Source organism: Cervus canadensis, chromosome 20 (genome assembly GCF_019320065.1).
Source record: "Cervus canadensis isolate Bull #8, Minnesota chromosome 20, ASM1932006v1, whole genome shotgun sequence".
Taxonomy (NCBI): Eukaryota; Metazoa; Chordata; class Mammalia; order Artiodactyla; family Cervidae; genus Cervus; species Cervus canadensis.
The window spans coordinates 53,889,808-53,916,116 of NC_057405.1; the positions used below are offsets into that span (position 1 = coordinate 53,889,808).

Genomic DNA, 26,309 nt, shown 5'->3' on the forward strand with positions numbered 1-26,309 from the left:
GGGTGAAATCCTGAGCCACGGTGCTTCTTCCCCAGGAGCAGGCCCGGGGTTGGTCCTGCAATGTGGGGTCCTGCCTGTTTTGAGCAGCTGGACCAGGCAAATGGGGCAGAAAAGTAGAAAGCTTAGCTGTAAGCTGGGAAGATGGGAATCATCTTGTGACAGGATGACAAAGGAGGTTGGGAGAACCTGAAGGTCAGTGGGGATATATCTGCCCTTAGTAAATAGCAAGGAAAAAATTTTTTTACAGTAGGACCTTGTTTTTTTGTTGTTGTTTTTTTAAAAATCTACCTTATGTATAGTAATTTGTATCTGCAAATCCCAGACTCCTAATTTATACTGTCCCCATCCCTTTTCCCACTTGGTGACTGTCAGTTTGTTTTCTATGTCTGTGAGTCTGTATATTTCACCTGTATATTTTAGACTGTACATATAAATATTGTATATTTGTCTTCCTCATGCTGACTTGTTAGTATGATAATCTCTAGGTCCATCCACATTAAGGAAATATTGGTGTAGTGTATTCATTCATATTTATTCATCACAGACACACCCTTTAAGAGAAAATTTTTTACATATTGGGAAGCTGTCAAGCTCATGGTGCCATCTTCAGCTCAGAAATCTATATCCTTAGCCCCAAACCCTCCTCTGAGTTCCAGACTTTGACACCTCTCTGCTGTCCCAGAGGCCCCTCAAACTTGGCATGAAGAAAACAGTCTCTCCACTCAGGGAGTAACCAGCAGCAACTCCAGCTGGAGCTCTTTGACACTCTCCCCTCTCACCACCATCTCTGCTCCCACAAATCTGGAACCAAGTCCTGTCGATTTTAGCTCATGTTGGGTTGTACCCACACGCATCCACAGAAAACCCCTCGTGGGCATAATGGGAAACTCGTAAGTCTCACAGCACAGGCTAGGTGATGGGAAGCTGCCCCAAAGATGGGGCAGCTTGAAAGTCAGGGCTTAGAACCAGACATTAGGCCTGAATGACATGGCTTATCAGGCAAGAGAATTAATTCTTTAACTAGTGGTGTAAGATGCCCGGTCCAGCTGGGTCTCGTCTTGGCGCTGATCAGGGCAAGTTAATTAGGTGTCAAGGACCTCCTACAAATGGCCAAGAGGTGGGCTTTCCAGTCCCTTTTTAACATCAAGCACAGGTGATGGAAGCAAATATGAATTTTTTTATGAACAGAAATACTGCCCACCACAGAGCAGACCCAGGGGACATGTTCCGTCCCCTTCATGTGATTCCTTGTATTTGTGAACCTTACGAAAACTAGAAGTGAAGTTTCAAATACAGTGGATTAAAAATTTGAAATAAATGTATCCTCACATTGAAACTCTGGAGGCTTCTCAGTCACTGCATCCAGGCAGGACTGTCCACTGCCTCGTGGCCCACCCTTTTCATGACCAAAGGCAGCAAGATAGCAGGCCCTCAAAACTAAGGGGAGCTAACCTAGGAGCATGCCTCCTGCGTGTCTGCTCGGATTGCCTAAACCAGAGCAATTCCCATGACCTCTGAACCTTTGGGCATGGCATTAGAGAAACCAGCCACACATAAGAGAAATGAAATTTTAAAAAGTGTACATATTCCAAGTAAGAAGTTTATTTGATCAAATGACAAAATATGAAGATATTTTAAACTACAAAGCTCTATTCAGACAAAATGTAAATTTACTATAAAGTAAAATGATATCCATGTAAATGGCACCTCAAAGCAGAAAGAATGCAATTCCTATAAATACTATGCCTGTACAAAGTATTCACAAAATTCTCAGATACTTTAAAACTAGGTTGTAAGTATATTGGTAAAATCTGTAAATAGTGCTTAAAGTGAGTTTCTTAAACTTGCCCTACAATATGTCATGGGGGTCCTGTAATGATCAGAGTGTCAGTGAGATGTGTCGTGAGTGTGAAACAACCTTGAGCTCCCGGCACAGTCCTATCCCGTCACATCCCAGGGAATTGGAATTGAGTGGGTGGGAATTTCTAATCACTCTAGTTGGGCATAATTAGAAAAAGGTTGTGAAACCAGCTTAGGAAAGAGGGAAGGGAGGGGAAACGTGGCAGAATCCACGGTTTCTGCAGAGCAGCTTTACAAATGACCAGGAAAATGGATTTTAAAAATAGTAACTGAATCCTTGGAGCTGCACCCCAGGGTCTGGACCAACCAGCAGGCCCAAGGGCTCGGCTGGATGCCACACACACTAGCATTATATCCTCACCAGAGGGCAAGGTCATCAGCTGGGTGCACCACGGACAGGGCTAAGAGTGTAGTTACGTAACTTTCTCTACTAAATATTTTTTCCAGCATTTAAGTGACTCTGCCTTTGAGGCCACATGATAGGACCTGGGGAGCAAGAATCGGCAGCTCCAAGTTACAAAATCGGAAAAGCTTCAGGCGTGTGGAAGGAGAACCAGATGCGCAGAAGGTGGTGTCTCCCAGTGGGCACAGCACACTGTTGGCAGCAAAGCACAAAGGTACAAAATGATTAAAGTGAAATGAACCACAGGGAGAAACAGAAAAGATCCCAGGGAGCCAAGGAGGTAACTGAAAAATAATTGTATAGCACCCATTATTACTAATTTAAATCTATAAACATCATAGGGTTTGTGCTGTTATTTTATAAACACAACATTTATGAGAGCTTGCAGAATATTATAAATGCCATATATTCTGGTATAAATGTTGACTCCAGCTTCATACAAGGAACTTGATGTTACATTTCAACAGTGGATTTGGGGTGATAAATAGAGTAATTTTTATAGGCCATTTTCTGGACCTTGCTCACACAGCTAAGTGAAGGCCAAAAAACACAGGAAGCATTTTATTGGTCGCTTTGGCAACAAATGTGTGTTTTTTTTTTTTTTTATCTACATGTTATACAAAGATACACTTGCGTCCATGAATCTATACAAATCATCTATAGGAGATCTTTTATGTTTTCTTATCTGCTTCTTTGCTATCAAGTCTAATGGGAGGACTACTCAATGGCTTTGGCTCCTTCACTGTCATCCTTAGAGGGATTATTTACAGATAGTTTTATGTTTCCTATTCAAGATAAGTGGCTCTTTGAAGATTCCTAATCTTGAGATTATAACCTTCATTATCGATGGCAGTGACACACACAAACACATTAAAAAAGTAGATGACTTTATATCACCTAATTTTAGCAGTGTGCTTTTAAACAGTGTGCTTTTCCAGCACGACTGAGACTCACCTCTAAACACATCCAGGTTGATCGTTAGAGATGCTCCCCTCTGCTGTCTAAGGGTGACTAAGTGAGACACGTCTGAAAATGGGTCAGGGTAAGAAAGTCTCAAGGTTCTGTGGACTCACAGAATGTTACAAACATGGCTTTTGTAGAATCTAAAATTGCTTTCTACTTAGACAAGGATGTAATATCTAATTACTCTGTTGAATGATTTTATAAATTAGTCCTAGGCATGTATAAACTCAAAGGCCTACATAGCGTCACTTCAATAGTTAAAGTGGCATTAACACCGTTACTTCATACACTTGATTCAGGCACTGAGAGAAAGTTCAACCTGCTATATCTTAAGTCTTAAAGTCAAGGTAAAGTCATTCACTCACCTTTGTTTCACTTCCCCAAAATAAAATCTTAATGTAGCAAACAGAAGAGACCACTACAGCAGAAAGTGAAATCAGCCTTTCTATGGTGAGGTTAACAAGCTATTCATTTGATGAATGTGTTAGGAGCTGGATACCCAGTCTGTGGAATTTTTCTCAGTGAGTGATCAAGCAAGTAAATTTGACTCAAGTGAAATTACTAAAATAGCTGGCTTTAAAAAATGAGTTTAGGAAAATGAAGTGACCCTGGGGTAGTTGAGTTTTAAATCTTCTCTCATAGAAATCACCTCTTGGCAAAAGATGCTTTTGGCTCAGCTCACCTGAAAATAATTTCATATGTGACTTTTCTTGTTATTTAACATAATGGGTCTAACTCAGAGGTGGAGTACACAAGATGAAGTTAGTGGGGCATGATGGAGCACAGCCGTTCAGGGGGGCTTCCCTCAAATGGGTGGCCTGGTGAAGGGCCACAGTCACACCGACTCGCTTGATGATTTAAGCAAATTTCCCAAGTTACCACCGTGTCTGGAATCACAACTGGTGGAGAAGAGAGATCTAGAATCAAGGTCCTTGGAGCACTCTCTAGGTTGGGTGATCACGGGAGAGCTTGTGGCGGACCGTCTGCCTCACAGCTGTGTCTCCATTTGCAGCCCTGGCATCTGGTATCTGACACACACAGTAAGGAGCCATCTGTGCCCCTGGAGGAACCATCTGAACGTCAGAGCAGTAGCCAGAGAGTACGGTGGCTCTGTCAGCCTCGTCACTCTGGGACGCTTCTTTGAGCACTTGACTCTGCAGTCCTCCTGTCCCCCAGTCATGTGCTTCCTGCAGCAGAGCATGGGGCGAGATGGCTCCACGTCACAGCTGGGCGGGTTTAGCCAAAGGGTGACCCTGAGCTCAGAACTGTTCCGCTGTCACCTTCCAGGGTGCATCCCAACTTCCAAACAGTGTAATATCAGGGTAATGTGAGTCAAGTCTGACAAGCTTTGTCCATTATCAACCTATCCATAGTGTCCACAAAGGTGAGACATTCTAATAGAATGATGTATCTGGCCTGAGAGAAAAAATATACATGAGTCACATCACATCTTTCTTTAAAATTTTCCAGCCAGAAAAGTCATTGAGCCAAGCCTGAGATTCCCTGCCTTTTTTTTTTTTTTTTAAACATTCCCTCCACCTCAATCAAATGGACAACCCCATTGCCACAGCAGAGGATAAACTGTCTGATGAAAGCGAACAACAACTTGGAAGATAAGTGAAGGCATTTGAAATGACAAAGCACTAAGATTTTTTTTTAATTTAAGTGATAATATATCTAGAAAACACTGTGAAAATATCTCTCTCAAAAATAGCACACGTTTTAGTCAGAAGGCTCAGTGAAACTAAAAGCTGACCAGTAAAAAGAGAAGGTAACCTTCCCATTTTTGAATCTCTCCCACTTTCCTACCCTCAGACTCTACCAAACTGGGTGTATGAAAGCAGAAAAAAATCTAAAAGCCGTGAAAAAGTGCTGGTATTTTTCAGGATCTCTCCAAGACCGTTTCCCTCTTGGTAACTTGAATCCTCTCTTGGGATCAAGGCCACTGACGAACTTTAAATGTATTTGAAGATGCAGGTTCAAAGACCTCGTCGTCATCTTCCACCCCTTCTTCTATTGGTTTCATCCTGGCCGAGGCTCGCTGGTGTGGGGATGGCACATCTGTCAAAGACACGGAAAAGAAAACCACTTAATGTACAGCCTGCCCCGATGCTGGCATGATGTATCAGTGAAAAGCTCCAACTGGAAAATAAAACTCTGGGAAGCTATAGCTGGCACCAGGAATGCAGTGTCCCTAATACTGCATCTTTTTTTTAAATTTAATTTTTTAAATTTTATTTATTTTTAATTGGGGAATAATTGTTCCACAGTGTTGTGTTGGTTTCTGCCATACATCAACACTAAATTGAATTTTTATTTTACATTGGAGTATAGTTGATTTACAATGCTATATTTCAGGTGTACAATGAAGTGATTCAGTTATACATACATCTACCCTATTTCAAATTCTTTTCCCATATAAGTTATTACAGAATATTGAGTAAAGTTCCCTGTGCTATACAGTAGTCCTTGTTGATTATTTTATATGTAGTAGTGTGTACACGTAGAGGTTTCTTTGATGGCTCAGCAAGTAAAAATCTGCCTGAAATGCAGGAGAGGCAGGTTTGATCCCTGAGTTGGGAAGATCCCCTGGAACAGGAAGTGGCAACCCACTCCAGTATTCTTACCTGAAACATCCCACAAACAGAGGAGGCTGGTGGGCTACAGTCCAAAGGGTTGCAAAGAGCCGGACATGACTGAAGCCACTGAACTCAAGTGTGTATGTGTTAATCCCAAACTACATTTATCCCTCCTCCCCCCACCTTTCCCCTTTGGTAATCATAAGTTTGTTTTCAAAGTCTGTGAGTCTGTTTCTGCTTTGTAAGTAAGTTTATTTATATCTTTTTTTTTTTTTAGACTTCACACATGCTATGATATGATATTTGGTTTACTTCACTTAGTATGAAAATCTCTAGGTCCCTCCATGTTGCTGTGTGTGTGTGTGCTAAGTCGCGTCAGTCTTGTCTAACTCTTTGCAACCCTATGGGCTATAGCCCACCAGGCTTCTCTGTCCATGGGGATTCTCCAGGCGAGAACACTGGGATGGGTTGCCATGCCCTCTTCCAGACCCAGGGATTAAACCCGCGTCTCTTACATTTCCTGCATTGACAGGTGGGCTCTTTACCACTAGTGCCACCTGGGAAGCCCAGCAAATGGCATTCATTCATTCTTTTTTATGGCTGAGTAACATTCTGTTGTATATATGTGCCACATGTTCTTTATCCATTCCTCTGTTGATGGACATTTCATTGCTTCCTCATCTTGGCTATTGTGAATAGTGATGCAGTGAATACTGGGGTGTATGTATCTTTTTGAATTATGGTATTCTTTGGATAATATACCCAAAAGTGAAATTGCAGCATCATATAGTAGCTCTGTTTTCAGTTTAAGGAAACTATATACTGATTTCCATAGTGACTGCACCAATTTACATCCCCACCAACAGTGTATTAGGGTTCCCTGTTCTCCACACTCTTTCCGGCATTTATTATTTGTAGACTTTTTGATCATGGCCATTCTGACTGGTATGAGATGATACTTCATAGTTCTGATTTCATTTGTCTGATAATTAGTGATATTGAGCATCTTTTCATGTGGCTTTTGGCCGTCTGCATGTCTTCTTTGGAGAAGTGTCTGTTGAAATCTTCTGCCCATTTTTAAAGTTATTTGTTTAATAGTGAGCTGCATGAGCTGTTTATATGTTTTAGAGATTAATCCCTTGTTGGTTGCACCATTTGCAGATATTTTCTCCTATTCTCTAGTTTGTCTTTTCATTTTGTTTATAGCTTCCTTTGCTGTGCAAAAGCTTTTAAGTTTAATTAGGTCTCTGTTGTTTATTTTGTTCTCTGGAGCAGATGGATTAAAAAATATATTGCTGTGATTTGTTTCAAAGTGTGTCCTGTGATGTTTTCCTCTGGGAGTTTTATAGTATTCATTCTTAAATTTAGGTCTTTAATCCATTTTGAGTTTATTTTACATGTTATAGAATGTTCTAATTTCATTCTTTTACATGTAGCTGTCTAGTTTTCCCAGCACCACTTATTGAAGAAACGGTCTCTTTTCCATTGTATAGTTTTGCCTCCTTTGTCATAGATTAATGGGTTTATTTCTGGGTTTCCTACCCTCTTCTATTGATGTATATTTCTGTTTTTGTGTGTATGTGTGCAGCAGTACAACACTGTTTTAATTACTGTAGCTTTGTAACATAGTGTGAAGTCAGAGAGACTAATTCCTTCAGCTCCATTTTTAAGTTTGCTTTGCCTTCTTGGGTTCTTTTGTGTTTTCATAAAATTCTTTGTTCTAGTTCTGTGAAAAATGCCATTGGTATTTTGATGGGAATTGCATTGAATCCGTAGATTGCCTTGGGTAGTATAGTCATTTTAACAATATTGATTCTTCTAATCCAAGAACACAGTATATCTTTCTATCCGTTTATGTCATCTTCAATTTCTTTCATTAATGTCTTAATAGTTTTCAGAGTACAGGTCTTTCATCTTCTTGGGTAAGTTTATTCCTAGGTATTTCATTCTTTTTGATGTGATGATAAATGAGATTGTTTTCTTAATTTCTCATTCTGATCTTTATTTTTTAGTGTATAAAAATGCAACAGATTTCTGTGTATTAATTTTGTATCCTACAACTTTACCGAATTCATTGATGAGCTCTAGTATTGTTTTCTGGTAGCATCTTTAGGATTTTCTATGTATAGTATCATGTTATCAGCAGACAGTCACAGCTTTAGTTCTTCTTTTCCAATTTGGATCCCTTTTACTTCTTCTCTGATTTCTGTGCATGCCAAATCATTTTTGGCAAGACCAAATATCAGGGACCTTTTGACATGGACCAAATGTCTCCATGGATATTTCTGAAAGGACCAAATATGACCAAGTATCAAGGACCTTTTGGCATGGACCAAATGCCTTTTGGTCATTTTAGACAGCACTACATGGTCCTGTAAACATCAAGGACCTTAGCATGGACCAGATGTCTTATAGACCAATGTTCTGCAAGGCAGCAAAGTCAAGAAGCCATTGTTAGTTCTTGAGAACAGATGTAGAGAGGATGTCACTGCAGGTGTGTGGATGGTATGAGCTTCTCAAACACATGCAGTTCCCAGTGATTTGCCCCAAAGTCTGCTTAGGACTCAGAATGCACATTCCTACATTAATATCATAGATGGTAATTTTAGTCCCTTGAAGGCAGAGTTAACTCCTACTTTCCCTAAGGAATGGTTCTACTCTGAAACTATAGCACCTCCACCATCTGGAACATCACCCAAAAGAATATCTCTTGCCACCAACTGTCCAGTCACTCCCTGGACTTACAGGGGAGAGGGAGAGAGAGAAGGAGGTGGCAAGGAGGAGAATCCAGGCATGCAGGAAGGAAGAGCTGGATGAAGCAAATATAACCCAGAAAAGCAGCAAAGGCCCTTATATCAAAGAAACCAAATAAACAACCCATTCATTCTGTCTGTCCTTCATTCATTCATGCATTCACCAAATGCTAATTGAGCATCTATTATAATGGACACCATGCTTGATGGAGGAAAAAACACTGTCTAAAAGTAAGAGTAGAAGTTATTATAAATGAGTGCCTAGGCTTCTCAAGGTGCCTACTATTATAGCACACACAAACTCCCTCCTGTATAGTTCCCGCGTTCTGTGTCAGGCTCATGAGGGTCTCCCTCGGCCCCACCCGGGCTTGTGCCATATTCTTGCTCTGCCCTCCAGCAGTGCGAGGTCAGTTAGCAATCAATATATCAGCAAATGCTGAACTCAGGCTAAGTGTAAGGTTGATGAAGGAGGAACAATGGGAGAAGTCTGACTCTTCAAATACTTGCTCTACAGCAAAGAACAGTAGTGGGCTCTTATGAAGACACAAAAAGTCAATAAGAAATTTATCAGGATCAGCTCTTAATCCCTAGCCAGAAGCAGCTGTGTACTCCACACACAGGGGTGGGGGTGCAGAGCACAGTGGCCAAGACCAGAGGCTCAGGAAACACTTCCAAGGTTCAGATCCCTGCCATGCTGCTTCCTAGCTGTGTGACCTGTCCTCCATTATCAAACCTCTCTAGGCCTGTTTCCATCTTTGTGGAAAGGAGACTTTCACAGGACCTGCCTCATGGGGTGGTTCAGGGGATTAAACAAAATAATCATGGAATGTGCTTGGCACAGTGCTGGGCACATAGAAAATGTTGCTGTCATTTTTTTTTCAAGATATATATATATATTTATTTATTTCAACTTTATTCACTTGGATAAAAAGTGTACATTGCTTATTTTAGATCGAATTTTGAGATCAGGATAAAGATACTTGGGAAAGTGACTTTTGGAGACCCTGTGTGTTCCTTCCATCAGCTTCAGAATCAGTCGCCATTGTTAGAACATCAATATCATCAAAGAAGGATTCATTTACATATAAATTATTTTCACTTAAGTCTCTTTGGCATATATAACATTTATCACTGTTTTCCAGTTAGAGATTCATATAACACCATTACATAAACATTAACATTTTTTTGTTAATTTTATTGAAGTATAGTTGATGTACAATACTATAAGTTACAAGTGTACAATAGAGTGATTTACAATTTTAAAGGTTATATTCCACTTATAGTTATTATAAAATATTAGCTATATTCCTGTGTTATACAATATATCTTTTTAATTTATTTATACATAGTAGTTTGTACCTCTTAATTCCCTATCTCTATATTGTCCCTCCCCCTTCCCTCGCCCCACTAGTAACCACTAGTTTGTTTTCTATAAGTCTGTTTCTTTTTTGTTATATTTACTAGTCCACTGTATTTTTTTAGATTCCATACAGAAGTGATATCATACAGTATTTGTCTTTCTCTGTGTGACTTACTTCACTTCAGCATAATACCTTTCAAGTCTACTCATGATGTTGCAAATAGCAACATTTCATTCTTTTTTATGGCTGAGTTTTTTTTCAGGGGGACAAGGGGAAGCAAAAAGTTATACACAGTAACTGTCATTTATTATTAACTATATAGTCATGGCCATCTTGGAAGATGCCATGATCCACAGCTACATCTTTCAACATAAAAGATCATAATTATACAGTGCGGAGCTGGACTTGGGCAGAGCTAGTGTGTTTGTCATATATAAATGGAAATTGTTCACTTTCAAACATTTGCAGTTAGTTAAAATACTGAGTTTACGGGGAGACAACTACTGATGTAACTGGTAGAAAATTAGCTTCTATTAAAATAGTCTAGGAACACAATTCTGCCTCTGAGCACAGCATGGGAAAATCTCTCAGACATATTCTTTTTATCCTTTTTCACACAGGTTACAGAAGACATACCAAACATAACCTGGAACTTGCATTTGAATTATTCAAATGGCAATGTAATCTATCTGTGTGACCTTGGGCAGGGTACTTCACTTCTCTGTGCCCCAATTTCTCTATCCGTAAAACAGAAGTCATAATAGTGGCATCTATTTCATATGGTTGTTAAGAGGATTACATGACTCAAACTTGTTAAATTCTTATATCTGTGCCTAGGATATCATAATCCCTTTGTAAATATAAGTCAGTAAAATGACTTAATAATATGGCCTTAGGAGAGCAATGGCCTAAATCATTAGAAAACTTGTTAAAATTCATCATCGCTCATAGGCATAGCAAATAAAAGAAATGAGACGTGCTCAAATAGCATTTTGTGTTGCTCAATGTAACAGTGCAGCAAAATTGTCTATTATTTTTTTAAGAAAAACAATAGCCATGACTTCCATCATATTTGTAGCCTCAAGTTATGATTGAATCTCATGAAATATTAACTTAGGCTGAGTATCTGCAATCAGATAAACCCTCAGAACAAGCAAAATGGCATGGCTAAGAGCATTATGCCAAATCAATTATGCAGAGCATCCAGACGTACGAAGACATATGATATATGTAACACGAACATGCCCAGTGCATTTTGGCTGGGGAAGCGGGGAGAATTGGTCTGTAGATTTTAAGCCCATCTATCAAACTAGAGAACTAAACGTATAGAACTATCAAACCAAAGGCATGGGACTACAGGTTCTATAGTAACCTGAAGTAGTTATCCACGTTGGGGCCAAAAATGTTATCTGCCCCTTTAGCTACCTCACCAATCACTGCCTTTTTCTGTTGAGAGAGAATGAAGAGAGGAACCAATACAAGTAGAAATGACCTAGAGAAACTCTGGGAGAACGTTTAGCTTCTCTATTGTCAATTGAAAAGAAATGCACAACTAAAAGTTGAGAACTGTTTTATCTGGCAGAGAAAACTGAGGACTTAAGCCCAGCACATACTCTCTCAGATATCTCTGAGAGACTGGTCCCAAGAGGGAAGGGAGGGGCTTGGATATATAGGATTTTTTGCAACAAAGACCAGGTATTCAGAATATCAAAAGATTACTGTTAAAGAAAACCAGACATCTCAAGTAATTTAGCACTTTTCTATGTATGAGAAGATGCGAGAGCTTGCACTTTGACGGGCACCTCAGCTGTCTGGGGCCAGCGTCCTCTGCTTTTTCATCCCGAGTCTCCTCAGGGTGTGTGATCAGGGTGGCTCCAGTGGTTGACTGCTACACAGCAGGCCTCCTGTTTGAATCTTGAGTCCCCTCAGGGCTCACCATCAGGGTGGCTGTAGTGAGATGACTTGAAGACTGCAATATCTTTTGTTTACTGATACGACAGGGAGCATTTTTTTTTTCATTGATGCGTGCTCAGTCAAGAATGCTGGAGAGGGTTGCTATGCCCTACTCCAGGGAATCTTCCCGCCCCAGGGATTGAACCCACATCTCTCTTGTCTCCTGCATTGGCAGGCAGATTCTTTACCACCATCCTGTGAAAGACTTTATTCTGTGCCCAAGAAAGGAAGAGCTGTAATCTTAGGATGTAACATTAAACAGTAAAGCAAGAGTTCCTTCCAGTCCTGGGGTGACACCCAGGGGCCCCCTTCCCTTCTGGCCAAGCTCTGGCAAACTCACAGTGCCCCAAGTCCAGTCCAGTGTTTTCCTCTTCTCCTCTTGCTTTTCTCTCCTCGTGAACTGGCTACTCCACTCTCCGCTCTACCCACCAAATTCTTCTCCACTCCGCAAGGTGAGCCTCAAAGCCCTACCTCCTTCATTTGTAGTCTTCCCTAATTCCCTGTCTGGGGAGATTCTGTTTTCCGCTGAAAGACAAGTACTTGCATCCCCACCTTACTGGAAAACAGGCGTCTTGTGGGCTGTCATCACAGCCTTTTCTCTCCTGCAGCCTCTCTGAAGTACCACATGTAGTTAGGTCCTTGACAACTACTTAGTACATGAGAAAAATCCCTCTCCAAAACTCTGCATGGGGCCTTCCCCGAGGACATGGGGACCCCACACAACCACACCTGGAACTGATGGGTCAAGTCCAAGTCCTGCCAGCGGGGCACCACCAGTGGCCCTCAAATGCCTGCAGGTCTCAGTTCACAGCAACACCTCACTGCAAAAAGTGGCTGTTATCACTGCCTTCTCTACTACGTGCCTTGAGGGAAATCACTTTCACATCACTGATGACGACAGTCCTTACAGCCCAGGCGGGAGTACCGTCCCTCCAAGTCAGCATCAGCGAGGCGCATCAGTCCTGTCACCTGCTACAGAGTTTTCATCCAGTCGGCCTAGAGAATCCCCGAGGGGACCACACTGTGCAAGAGGCGAGGTTAAATGTTAGGGAAATAAAAGCAAAGCAAACCTAGTTTCTGCCTCTATCTTACTTCTCAGAAACTCCATTGTGTATCAGAGAAGCAATTCATGCCATATCAGTATTTCTATTTTATACTCTGAGGCTAAAGCAGAGACAGCCTGGACATCTAAGAAAGAAGAATAGCTGGGAGATGGTGCGGATGAACCCCGTTCCCACCAGAGAGGGAACCAGTGAGAAACAGAACTGGCCAGGGTAAAGCAGGAGACGCTGGCAGCCCAGCAAGACTGACAGCTAATGATTTTTTTTCCCCACACGGAGAAGAGTAAACTCAGGCTCCGCGGTGCCTTGGACCCCACAAGTCCCCTCATCCCAGTTCCCACCACGGTGCCTGCTGCTGTTTTCTCCATCGAGCAGACCGATGCGCTGGAAGGTGACAGGAATGAAGTCTGATTTAGAGCCGCCAGAGCCAGCAGGCTGTCTGACCCCCGAGGGCATCGGAGTCTCAGAGAGAGCCCACTCTGTCTCAACCTCAGGTGGCCCGGCTTCTGTACCACTCAGAGCCAAGGACGACATTCATCTGGCTCTACCTGGGAACTGGCCATGGTCACAGCCAGGAGCTTCCTGGAGGAGGAGCTCACTGACCCTGACCTGGGGTTCTGTGCCCTCTGCAGAACCACTGGTTCAGTGCAAAGACTCCGAGGCCATCACCATGCTGCCAGAAATCATTTTTGTCCACTAATCAAAACCCAATTTGGACTGTCAACAACAACAACGAAAGAATATCCTGCTTCAAGGGGACTAGTTATATTTCAAAAATGGAACATTAATAATAATTCTTTCTACAAGCTTGCCCAGTTTTTTTTACTAAACTTGTGCACTGATGCATCATCAGAACTTTGCCCAGAAGGCCCAATACCTCCCTTAAGTGTGAGAGCATGAGGAGAGAACAGAGGGAGAAATTGAGCTTATCTTTAGCCAAGTGCATTTTCAAATTCCTTCTGCCTCTTGAGGACAGGACTATGAACTTCATGACCTCTGCATAATGCTTCACTTTTCACTTATTCCAAATTCTGGAGGGGCAAATAATTCCATCTCCATAAATTTTTTAGGAAACTGATTTTTATCCTTCTTTTAAAGCCACTTCTACAGTTGAGAGACAGAAGTGGTTAACTGTATCTTTGATATGTATTATAATCAAGAAGAGATAACTAGCATTATTTTTGGCTTTTAGCTATCAATATCATCCAACTGGCCCTGGCTGCCAATTAACATAATTTATACTAAAAGTAAATAAAACAAATATCTCAGACTAAACTTCAATCCAGACTTATCAGGTGTGAACTTGTTAAATAGCTACATCAAGAGTTACTTTTGCTTGGGGGATGTTTCACATTGTACCACATAGCAAAAAGAGAAAATTCTGCCAAGAAGGCATATACTTGCTTCCATAGATAGCAAGACCTGGAGAACACACAGCCAGCAGAGCAGAATGGACTCTGAGCTGTATGCCAGTTCGGTGTGTTAGGTGGGAAAGAGAATGGGAGCACCAGGTAGCCGTCCTATGGGTTAGAGAGTAAAACTAAAAAACACGGGCTCTGAGCAAATGCAGCAGACAGACTTGGAGGAATAGCTCTGAACCAAACAGTGGACACCTCTACTCAGGCCAGACCACAGGAAGACACCCACAGGCAGCTCTGGATCCAGGGAGCAGAGTCTCTTCTCAGCACACCTGTTTAGACCGCAGCTTGTGCTGGATCCTAGCTGAAAAGAAAAGGAGCTGGCAAGGAAGACACACTTTGTGTCCTTGAGGGTTGTTGCCGGCAGGGGCAAACCGGCCAGGCGCCTCCACCCAGGATGGGCCCAGGGTGCCCTGCCGGGCCTTGTACCTTGAAGTCCCGAATTAAACACAGGAAGCCTTTTTATACACAGACCCAGGGGATCTTACATAACCATCCATCCAAACTCTGCTATAAGTGCTAAAAAAATTAGGAGAAATGCCCTTTGACAGAACTCTATCCTTATTGAGCTTATTTCTATTTTGGTGTGCTTCTGATTACACGAGGGCCTGAGGGCTTCTCCTTGCAGGAGAAGGTAAACAGCCATAGTTGTTCTTATTAAATCCAGAGTGAAGGTCACACTTGTTCCAGAGAATGAGTAAGTGACCTCAAGTTTGATCTTTAAGTAAGCAAAGGACCATGGTATGAAGTTTGTCAAGCGACTTCTCTCTCTGCTTCAGAAATTTTAACAAGGAGTGACACTTTTATAAACTCTCCAGTTTAATTGTGGTAAGATGTTTTTCCCCTTTCCTTTGTTAACTTTGATGACATTTTCTTCATTCCTTTCAAAGTGTTCTTTTATTATGTTTAACCATCTGGCCAACTGCTTTAACAAGTAATTAAAAACCTTACAGGGGTTTAGAATTTTAATTAGATTATACATTTTTTGATGTATGAGAATGGGGGAAAATGTAATGGCTTTTTTGCTAGAAAAGGATTATCATCCCCTTTATGCCTTTGCCTTATGTATATTATAAGACTTTGTTAAATTTGAAAAATGTGTTTTTCATTGAGGTCATAAGATTATTTCAGATTGTAGAAACTGAGTTTGGATGGAAGTTTTCTGAACGATAATGCTGAAGAGTAGGTATGCCTTTAGACCTAATTTCCTTAAAGGGACCACTGAGGGACTCAGCAAAGAATTATAGAAATTATGGCAAATGGGGAGGATGAGGAGGTTAGTGGCTCTCATGAGGAGGTTCTCAGATCAATTCCTGGCTTCTCAGATGGGTGGTTGGGGCCCTGAGATGCCCGGGCAACAGGTGTGAGTAGCCAAGGAACAGCCTGAGTCCTCTCCTGCCCTAAAGAGAAAGCTTTAGGATTGCAGAGCTGGTGGGTAAGCTCAGGGGAACAGGGAAGGCAGTTCAAGGATGGCAGCTGTGAAGCAGAGCCAGAGAATCACCAGTTTGGGGTAAGGCAGGAGGGTGGGAGGCTCCATGAGGAAGGCTGGAGACAAAAGGGACATGGAACTGATGGCCCCGGAGAATGAGGATGTGAGACCAAAAAGGTAAGGATAAGGAAAAAGAGGTCACTAGAGATACCCATGAAAACAAAAAGCACTAGGAAAAGGCATGACTCAAATGCCAAATAACTACTCAGACTTTAAGAAGAAATGAAATGATTCCCCCAAAACAAAAAGCAACTAGCAGATACTGGGTATCTGGTGAATAAGATGGTTCTGACAGCAAGGCATAAAAAAGAACTTTAGAGGAAAAAAGGACAGGCATGGCAGGAAGTAAGCTACCATGGCATTATTTACATGTGTTTTTACAAAAGAAGAATCCATTTGAACTTACCAGGAACAGTCTCCTTTGAACAGAGCAGGAATCATGATGACAATGGAACCCAAAGAAAGCAATATAGTCATAGCCCACTATTAAATTCTGAATAAAGTGTAATGTCAATGTTATTTGTTTGCTTTAAATAAATAAAACAAGCCATGGATGAAGCAAGGAAGACCCAACTGCAATTGGCAGAGAGAATAATCATATTTAATACCTTTTAACTATACATTTAAAAAATGGATAAGATGGTTATTTGTGTGTTACATGTAATTTACCACATTAAAAAACAATCAGCAGAAACCAACACAAATTGTGAAGCAATTTTCCTCCAATTAAAAAAGCATAAAAGCTTCTGCACAGCAAAGGCAACTATAAACAAGATGAAAAGACAGCACTCAGAATGGGAGAAAATAATTTTTTGCAAAGGAAACAACTGACAACGGATTAATCTCCAAAACATGTAAGTAGCTCATGTAGCTCAACATCAGAAAAACAGCCCAATCAAAAAATGGGCAGAAGACCTAAACAGACATTTCTCCAGCGAAGACAACAGATGGACAATAAACACACAAAAAGATGCTCAATATCGCTCATTATCAGAGAAATGCAAGTCAAAACTACAATGAGGTATCATCTCACACCAATTAGAATGGCCATAATCAAAAAGTCTACAACAACAAATGCTGGAGAGGGTGTGGAGAAAAGGGAACCCTCTTGCACTTTTGGTGGGAATGTAAATTGATACAGCCACTAGGGGGAACAGTATGGAGATTCCTTAAAAAACTAGGAATAAAACTATCACATGATGGAGCAATCCAGCTACTGGGCATATAACCCTGAGAAACCACAATTCAAAAAGACACATGTACCCACCCCAATGTTTGCTGCAGCACTATTTACAATAGCCAGGACATAAAAGCAACCTAGATGTCCAATGACAGATGAATGGATAAAGGAGATGTGGTACATACATACAGTGGAATATAACTCAGCCATAAAAAGGAACGAACTTGAGTCAGTTGTAGTGAGTTGGATGAACCTGAGTGAGTTATACAGGGTGAAGTAAGAAAGAAAGAAAGATTGTGTATTAATGCATATTCATATGGAATCTAGAAAAATGGTACTGATGAACCTATCTGCAGGGGAGGGATGGAGATGCAGACATGGAGAATGGACTTGTGGACCCAGTGCAGGAAAGGGGGGGTGGGATGAATTGAATAAGTAGCATCGACATATGGACACTACCATGTATAAGATAGCTGCTGAGAAATTTCTGTAGAACACAGGGAGCCCAGCCTGGTGCTCCCCGATAACCTGGGGCGGGGTGGGATGGGGTGAGAGGAGGCTCAAGAGGGAGGAGAGAGAGATATATATAATGTTGACTAATTTGCTTTGTTGTACGGTAGAAACCAACACAATGTAAAGCAGTTTTCCTCCAATTAAAAAATAAATAAGAAAAAAGAAGGAACAGAAATACGTTCTCAACCTTGATTGTTGAAAAGTTAAAGAAGAGACAGGAGTTTGAAGGTAGAAGGGGAAAGAATAAGTAACTATAGGGAAGCTAATGTCATCATCTTTAGAAGTGCTTCAGAGAGAAAAAGAAACGGAGGTTTATATGTATTATTTAATGTTACAAATGTAAACAATAAAGGGATAAGAACTAGTCATATTTTATACTGAGCAGAAGTAGGAAGGGAAGTTAAAAGTGAGTTAAGTTAGGTTAGAAGATAAAGGTTAGGAGGATAAATCAATAAATAACAGCACACTACTTAGCATTTTGGACAAAAATTGTTCCAATATGATTGCTCTTAAAGAGTGGTTAGGTTGGAAGGGGTCAGTTCTTTTCATTGAAAAAAATTTTTTTATTATTTGATAACTGTATATTAACTTGATAATTTTATTAAAGACTGAAAGTACACAACCCAATAAAATCCTTTTACAGTCATTTTACAGATGAAAAAATGCTGGGTGAGGAGAGAGGCCATTTAAAGGACTGGTGAGGGCTGGGGTCCTGGAGATGGTCCCCCAACCAGAAGGAGCTTGTGCACTAAGGTCCCAGAGGAGATGAATGGCATATTCTTTGCCATGAGAAGGGGGAAATACAACACTTACCTTGTGAAGGTAAGTGAAGATGAAATGAGAACATGTATGACAGTGGTCAGGATGTGTCAGTGGCTGAAACAGGGGCTGAATATTCCCAAACAAGTTTACACTCATGCATGGGTATTTGTAAGGGTAAAGGCAAAGCAAGACCTTGGAACCAATTCAGTATTTCTTCGTTTCAGGGCTGGCGAGCGGTCCTGACCAGGTTATTTAACCTCCCTAAGCTGCACTCTACTCATCTTCAAAGTGGGGGCGCTGCTTTTCACTAGCCCTTCTGGTGGGTCTGAGAACAGTTCTTAGGCTCATCTCCGGGTCCCCGCTGCCTTTCCACCTCTCCCTATAATCCTGTTTGTAAGCCTACAGTTGTTCACAGGGGAAACAAAATACAAATTGGATTGAGAAGATTATTTCATGAAACTCAGAAGATGGAATTGGCTTTCTGTATATTTCCAGATAAAGAAATAAATAAGAGAGCTGAGGGAAACCCATCATGTCAGATAAGCTGCCTAGTCATAGCAGACGAGAATACTAACCAGATGCAAATGAACTCAGCTTAGCACAGATCTATACCCCTAGGTCGGGCTTCCATGGTGGCTCAGATGGTAAAGAATCCACCTGCAATGTGGGAGACCTAGGTTTGATCCCTGGGTTGGGAAGACCCCCTGGAGAAGGGAACGGCTATCTACTCCAGTATACCAGCCTGGAGAATTCCATGGACTGCAGTCCACGGGGTCCCAAAGAGGTGGACACAACTGAATGACTTTCATTTTCACTTTTCCCTAGGTCATATGAAATTAGTAGACTGTCCAGAGCTCCTCCTTGACATTAATAACAAAAAAAATACTTTAAAAGGCTTTTTTGGTCAGGAAGAAATATCTCTTAACTATTCCATAGTCTGTTAAAGAAATCATAAATTTTAACTATAGTTTCTGAAAAACATGGTTTAAGTTAGCAAAATCTTTCAAAGATGAGTTCTAACAGACTGGATCACCTACACTGACTCAGGATTTTTAAGAAACAAACCAAACAATAGGTTATTTCACTCCAATTAACTAAAATAAAGTTCTCAACTTTCAAAGAAACATCATATGTCCACCTGTTGCCATGACAATGCCTGTGCTCAGCACCACTTATGATGGAACTGCCAAGGACAGGCAGTCTGCATGCGTGTTTTATATACTACACGTAGGGAGCTAAACCTGTAAGGAGGGGAAGACAGATGACAGGCACCTTGATGAGCTCCTTGGTCCAGGAGCAGAGACCAGAAAGCTTACATCCACATAAGGGCATTAAATCCTCACACATCCTGGACACCCTGTCTCACAATCACACTTCCAAACATGGGACTCAAGCAAATGAAGCAATGGGAAAGCAACAAAGAATTAAACAGCTTTAAGAGCCGTGTTGTGATTCTGCCATCACGGTCTTTCATCAGCCGCGAGTGGCAGTGACTCAAACACCAGCTGCTCCTTCAGTCTTCCCGAGTGAGGAGGAGCCAGCGGCACCCATGTGCGTGTGAGAAAGAAAGGAAGCAGCCTCTCTATCGTGGCCAGAGGTTGGGGGAGCCATCTGTTAGCACTGCGTCGTCTAGTGAGAGCTAAGATACCTCTCTCCCATGCAGACTGCAGTGAAGATTAAATGTGATTATGTTTAGAGAGTACCTGAAAAAATAATAACTGATATTGTCAATAAACATGTGTTCCCTTCTTTCCACTAGCATTCATGAAGTGGATACTTACTGTTGCTGAGTCCAGCTGCCCTGGCTGCCCCCATGTGTACATCAAAAATGCAGAAGAGTCAGAGCTTAGGCATTTGTTTTGGGGACCTCGCATGCTCCAAGTGTGCTGTAGTCCTAAGGGATTGGTTTTGTATTCTCTGTTTTACAAGGAATGTAAACTGGATAAGTTGATGCCCTACTGATGGGCTGGGCAAAAGAAAAACGAAAACAGCCTTCCGTAGTTCTGGGACAAAACCTAAGTAAGAGAAAATAAGAACTAACCAATTTTTAATGAATCACATGATAGGATGAATAATTCATAATTAATATCAGTGTTGTGCCCAAATACTAATGTCTTCCATTAAGCTGCAGAGGTGAAGCTGAGAAGCTCAGAATGAGGACTGTTAGAAGGAAGCAGGGATGAACATCCATTTGCTGTGCAGTTCACACACACACACACACACGCACACACTCAAAACTATGCATATATGTGGCTCTGTGCATTTTACATCATAACGTGTAAGAGCTTGTATAATAAACCTGAGGATAAAACATATATTTAATAGTTAAATGAACAACATAAGCAGGCTGTACACATTTTCAGTGCAGCAAAGTGCACTGAACGAGGGGACTGAGAAGGAAAGCTACCACCCTGTCCTCCAGGGCTCCCTGCCTCTTCAGAGGCGGAAGTTTCAATTACCCATGCAAGAAACAGCCAGTTGGATTAAACTCACAATTCACTACAAGGAAGAGGGAAGGAAACAGACCAGGAATTGTGCCCTGACAATCTGATATGACAGCTCATGTCAGACTAGAAAGGTCATGCAATTTATTCCAAGTCATACAACTAGTAATTATTAGAGCAAGGACCCAGGTCTGAATGCACAAGATGTTTGATCTATCCACAAAATACCTAGAAATTTAGGCTTCTGGAGGCAAGTATAGTACAGATGTTAATCTTGAAAAAATGTTCTCATTCTGTTTTAACAACATACCCTAGAGAAGGTTTCCTTTTCTAAAATGTTAAAATGTCCAAAGGACTTCCCTGGTGGCTCAGATGGTAAAAAATTTGCCTGCAGTGCAGGAGAACCAGGTTTGATCCCTGGATTGGGAAGATCCCTTGGAGAAGGAAATGGCAACCCAATCCAGTATTCTGGCCTGGAGAATCCCCATGGACAGAGGAGCCTGGTGGGCTACAGTCCATAGGGTCACAAAGAGTCGGACATGAATGAGCAACTAACACTTTCAAAATGTCCAAAAGCTTTAGATTATACAATAAAACACTACAGAAAAACCAAGCTGATTTTAAGAAAATGAATGGCCATCCCATATACTGCTTGTTCTCAGGGCTTCCTCAGCAATACTGCAGAACTATAAAAACTACAAAAAAAAAGCCATTCTATAGGAAGAATAATCACATACAATATTTCAGTGTAATTCCCCTTCTGCTGGCCTTTCTTAGAAATCACTGTACAAGTAATTAAGATGGGTCCATTGGAAAATGCTTATTAATGACCACCAAACTGTTTCAATAAGGCAGATAATACATCTGACATGCTAGTAGATTCAGAGTTTGGTCAACCTCAGTTGTACTTTCAAAAAGTTACTTTGGAATAAAATATAGCCATTTCCAGGTTCTCATTTGTATTATTTCTGAAATCTCCTTTAGGCCCATAATGCATTTCTGTGCCTAGTCTTTGCTTTGGCACTTACACCAATTACATGGCCTTGTCAATTCCAGCAATACTGTGCAATACTTAGAATCCTTAATCCATTTTCTCTAAAGCATCCAAAGTTACAAGATCATTTACATACATGTTTAGGATCGTTGAATGTGTATATGGATGTTCTTAAAAGTTACTTCGGTTTTACATATGATTGCAAAGATGAATAGTTTTTAGTTCATGCAGTGAGAGAATCTGCCTGTCTGCTAGTTCCCATGAATTGGTTCAACATTCTTACACCACCATTATTGGAATAATTCTTATTGTAAAATAATTTTAAGTATTAACATTAAGCATCTCTTGAAATAATTGTTTCATCTTATTAACCTCAACATCTGTGTCATTAGTACTATTTAAAATGTTTTAAAGCAATCTAAGCTATAGCAGAATCTTGAAAAACTTGCCTTTTGGTGGGAGTGTGAATGAGGTGACTCACAGTGGAGCTGAGTGGCCTCCTTCATCTTAGGGAAAGTTCTGTTAACTGATCACCTGTTAACTCTGGGTGGTTACATTGAGATAACCAGCTGGCAGTATAACTAACCTCCAGCTGTTGCTTCCTACCATTTTAAACACTGGGTGTAGTTTCCACGAAAATCATGAAAACAAGAAGACCATGCCCAGAAAGCCGTATAGACTGTTTCATACTATTCCACTCAATAGTTTGAGAAAAGTATATGGCAAAACAAGTGGACAACTTCTGAAATGTAAATAAGAGTTCCAGAGTTAGATTTTAACTGATGGGCAATAGAAAAAAAAAGCTAGAAAAAGTGATTATTTTTATTGTTACCTTGAGGTTGTCAAATAATTTCAACTCCAAAAGTTACTTTTCTGATCAAAGTTGTCACTTGTCCTTTTCTAGCAACATCCATCAGAATCCCAGGGTGGGGATAACTTACGAAGAGAGGATACGCTGGAGGTGCCCCGAAGAAACTGGTGTAAGCCGTCTTCGTCTTCGCTGGAGCTGACTATGCTGTTCCTCATTTCCAGCATGGACAACTGAGTGCAAAGGCTGAGCTGGTGGTCCAATTTTTTGATCTTCTGTAAAGCAAAGTTTTAAGATTTCTGAGCGCTATGGGGCTTAGATCATAGCTTTCCTGTAAGTAGCATTTACTTTTCCTTGAAATAAGGAACTGTTGGTACATAGTGCCAAATAAAGAGGAGCTATAATTTTTTATTATAAGCTATTACTGCAAATACATTATAAAAATTTAATATACTCACTGGACTATTTATTAATCTGCAAAATGCTAAGCACCAACCTAATTTGATAACTGCCTAGACAAGATAACTTGAAGAGTGCCCACACCCATACTCATAGTCCCTGGGGGACAGTACTTATGGAAACAATGTTTTGCAAGTTCTCTTCTGTAATCACTTAAACTTCTTTCTCAGCAAATGTGGGGAAATAAAGATCAAATTGCAAATTGTTGAAGATCCATACAGCTCTGAAATGCCTAACTGAATGGCCACAGGCTTCCATTCCTATACCTCTCGTCGCTTATGGGCTTTCTGGAAAGGAACCTGATCAGTAGGATGTGCAAGACTGGAAGACATGGGGTTAAAATGCCAACCTCCTGCTTGCTGGGGTTGATCAGCATTTATCGGTCTGCCCTGCCTTTCCTGGCCTACACACATCACCCTTAGTCCTCTGGCTCACTTACCATTTTCTTTAGATTGCTTGAAAGACATTTTATGAAGAGGACAGCACATCTCACTACACATGTGTCTGACATGCGCAGACACCTCACTAGGTCATGGGAAATATAGTAATTACATGGTATTTCCTCATTCTTGAGAAATGATCCCCTGAAGTGTCTCTCAATTATAAGCATCCCCACTTCATTTAACATAGAACTAATTCATGATTAGTTAATGAAAATTCAGGAAACTATACACTGCATAAAGGAGGGATACCTCACTCTACATATGTATTTAACAAAGTAAAAGGACTCAGAAAAATACGTACTTTATCGTTTAAGGTGGGATCATTCAATGAGTAGAGCTTGTTTGTAATGTCTTTTCCTATAAGATACCTAAATATTTCATACAGAAAAGGCTCTGATTCCAGAAAGTAAGTTAATCTTTCTCTTGACCAGCATAAAAATCTGCAATTATCATCTGCAATAATGGTGACCTGCCAAAGAAACAGAAAGAAAAATGTATATGAATTATGATGTCAGTAACTTGGGGCAAGGGAAGAGTGGAATAATTTAGTGGATATTATTATAGCAATGTTTTATCATATTAGTTAAAATAAGACTCATAAACACAAGCTTCTATAAATATAACATTATGTTTAAAATCAAGCAGTCTGTACACTGGGCTTCCCAGTGTACAGTAAAGAACCTGCCTGCAATGCAGGAGACATAAGACACGCAGGTTCAATCCCTGGGTCGGGAAGATCCCCTGGAGGAGGGCATGGCAGCCCACTCCAGCATTCTTGCCTGGAGAATCCGCATGGACAGAGGAGTCTGGTGGGCTATGGTCCATAAGGTCGCAAGAAGTCAGACATGACCAGAGCAGCTGAGCACACAATCTGTAGACTAAGTGAAAATAAAGTCTTCAAGTTTTGTTGTTCTGTTTTGTGAGCTCTGGTGATAGAAGTCTGGCCTCCATGTCAATAGCACTGCTAGAGTGTACTAGACTGATGTCCCATTCAATATGGCTAAATATTTCTTTACACCTGGATTATTATACTGGAGAATGAAAAAAGGAACTCATGTGAGTTGATTTTACCCAGATGGTCATTGATGAATAAGGCTAGTAAGGGTCCTTTTTTTGTTCCTTCTGTCATAGGTATTTCTTGTGTGTGAACTACCAAGGGTAGCACAAAGGGGACACACACAGAGATGCTCCAGCTAGCTCAGAACTGGGAAACCACACTCTTTCCCTCAGTGTCATTACATAAGAAAGTGGGCGAGCATTTTAATTGCACCGTGCAGAGCTCAAGTGTTCCTTAAAGAAATCCCCTCTCCAGAACGAGGAGCTCAGTGTGAGGACGCCCTTCCTCACACGCAGGTCCTTCCATCAGCTTCACATGGCATGCCTGTCACTGGACTCCAGCTCATCCACGGTCCATTCTCTCTCCTGAGCACCCTGAGGGCAGGGCTGTGCATCTTCATACTGAGTGCCTGGCTTCCAACACAGCGTGGTGCTCGCTGCAGATTTACTGATGAAGGTGTTAAGAGATGAACACACATACTACTGAAGGCACAACGTGTTTTTATATCTTTTTTTTTTTTAGCTTTTTTTTTTAGTTATTTATTTATGTATTTTATCTTTAACATTAAACCCAATGCCTTTCCAAGCGGGAGATTAATACAAGTTTTCAAAATTGACATGAAGTCATATCTGGGCTCAGGGCAAATGTTTCCAGAGGAGCTCTTTACCCTTTGTTAGTCAGAAAACTAAATGTATTTCAGATGACAAGATAGGTTTTCTCTCTACTAGGAGAGAAAACAGAAAACCCAGCTTCTCTCCTTGTGTCAGTGGCTGAAATCTGATCCTCAGTAAATCAGAGGGTTTGACTACAAAAGACGAGTAAGTTCTTTGACTACAAAAGAACAGTCAGTGTTCCCAGGAAAATAAAACTGTACTTATTTATTATGTTAAATAATATTAAAATACTATATTAAATAATAAATCTGCCAAACCAAACACATTGGCATTTAAGAAACGCATCAGCAGCTCTGTGGTTCCACAAAACACTAAATTTCATTTATTCTTTCAACATACATTGTTAGGCTGGTAGTTTACACCAGACCCAGTTCAAGGCACTGGGGTTATCATGGTGAACAAGAAAGACAAGATCCTTGCCCTGTGATGCTTACATTAATGGAGGAAGCTGATAATAAATGTGACAACCTCAGGTGGCAGTAAGTGTTTTGACAAACCACAGGACAGGGGAAAATGGAAGAGAATGACTAGGAAATTCCAGGTACACATAATGCCCTTCCTTTACGAATGTATTGTATTTTGAAACATTTAACATGCTTTTGTATCTATCATGTAAGCAGATCCTTAAAACTGCTTTTGAGGTAAGACAGATAACATTCTTCCTCATTTTCCAGATGCTAAATAAGCACCAAAAAATTTACATATGGACACATGTTAATGAACAGTGGAGTGAGTGCTTCTGACTTCCAGCCCAGACATGTTTTCCCACCAGGTGGGAAATCCTATATGTACTAGAGTTATCAAGACAATCACCGAGAAAGCCATTTGGTAAAGTGAGCACAAGGCTGACTCGCCATCAAGAATCCTCTGTGTAAAGAACAACTGAACATAGTGTCATAAATCCTACATTCTAATGGAGGAAGCTGGTAATAAGTAAGGATATGTGACCAAGGACAAAAAGATTTATAGGAAGAGAAGTATAAGATCAAGAGACATAGAAGCCTGTCCTTAGGAGTTCCCAGAAACAGTAGGAGATGGGTATGTTAACAAAAGATGACTGAATAATATTCTCGAGGAGTGAATATTTTTAGAGAAGGTGAGCACGGGGCACTCAGGATGACCCAGTCCTGCACCC

The 26,309-nt window shown here is 40.8% G+C and overlaps 1 protein-coding gene across 3 annotated transcripts in view; it reads right to left on the reverse strand.

The window, feature by feature from the left end:
* Positions 1 to 2,601: 2,601 nt before the first annotated feature.
* The window catches only part of BVES (blood vessel epicardial substance), a 44,906-nt gene continuing 21,198 nt past the window's right edge, over positions 2,602 to 26,309 (reverse strand). For all 3 annotated transcript variants that reach the window (XM_043439382.1, XM_043439381.1, XM_043439383.1), the window contains exons 6-8: positions 23,745 to 23,912; positions 22,675 to 22,816; positions 2,602 to 5,287 (exon numbers count right to left, since the gene is read on the reverse strand). In XM_043439382.1, coding sequence (XP_043295317.1) covers positions 5,163 to 5,287; positions 22,675 to 22,816; positions 23,745 to 23,912 — 435 coding nt within the window. In that variant the 3' untranslated portion in view covers positions 2,602 to 5,162. The remainder of the gene's footprint in view (positions 5,288 to 22,674; positions 22,817 to 23,744; positions 23,913 to 26,309) is intronic.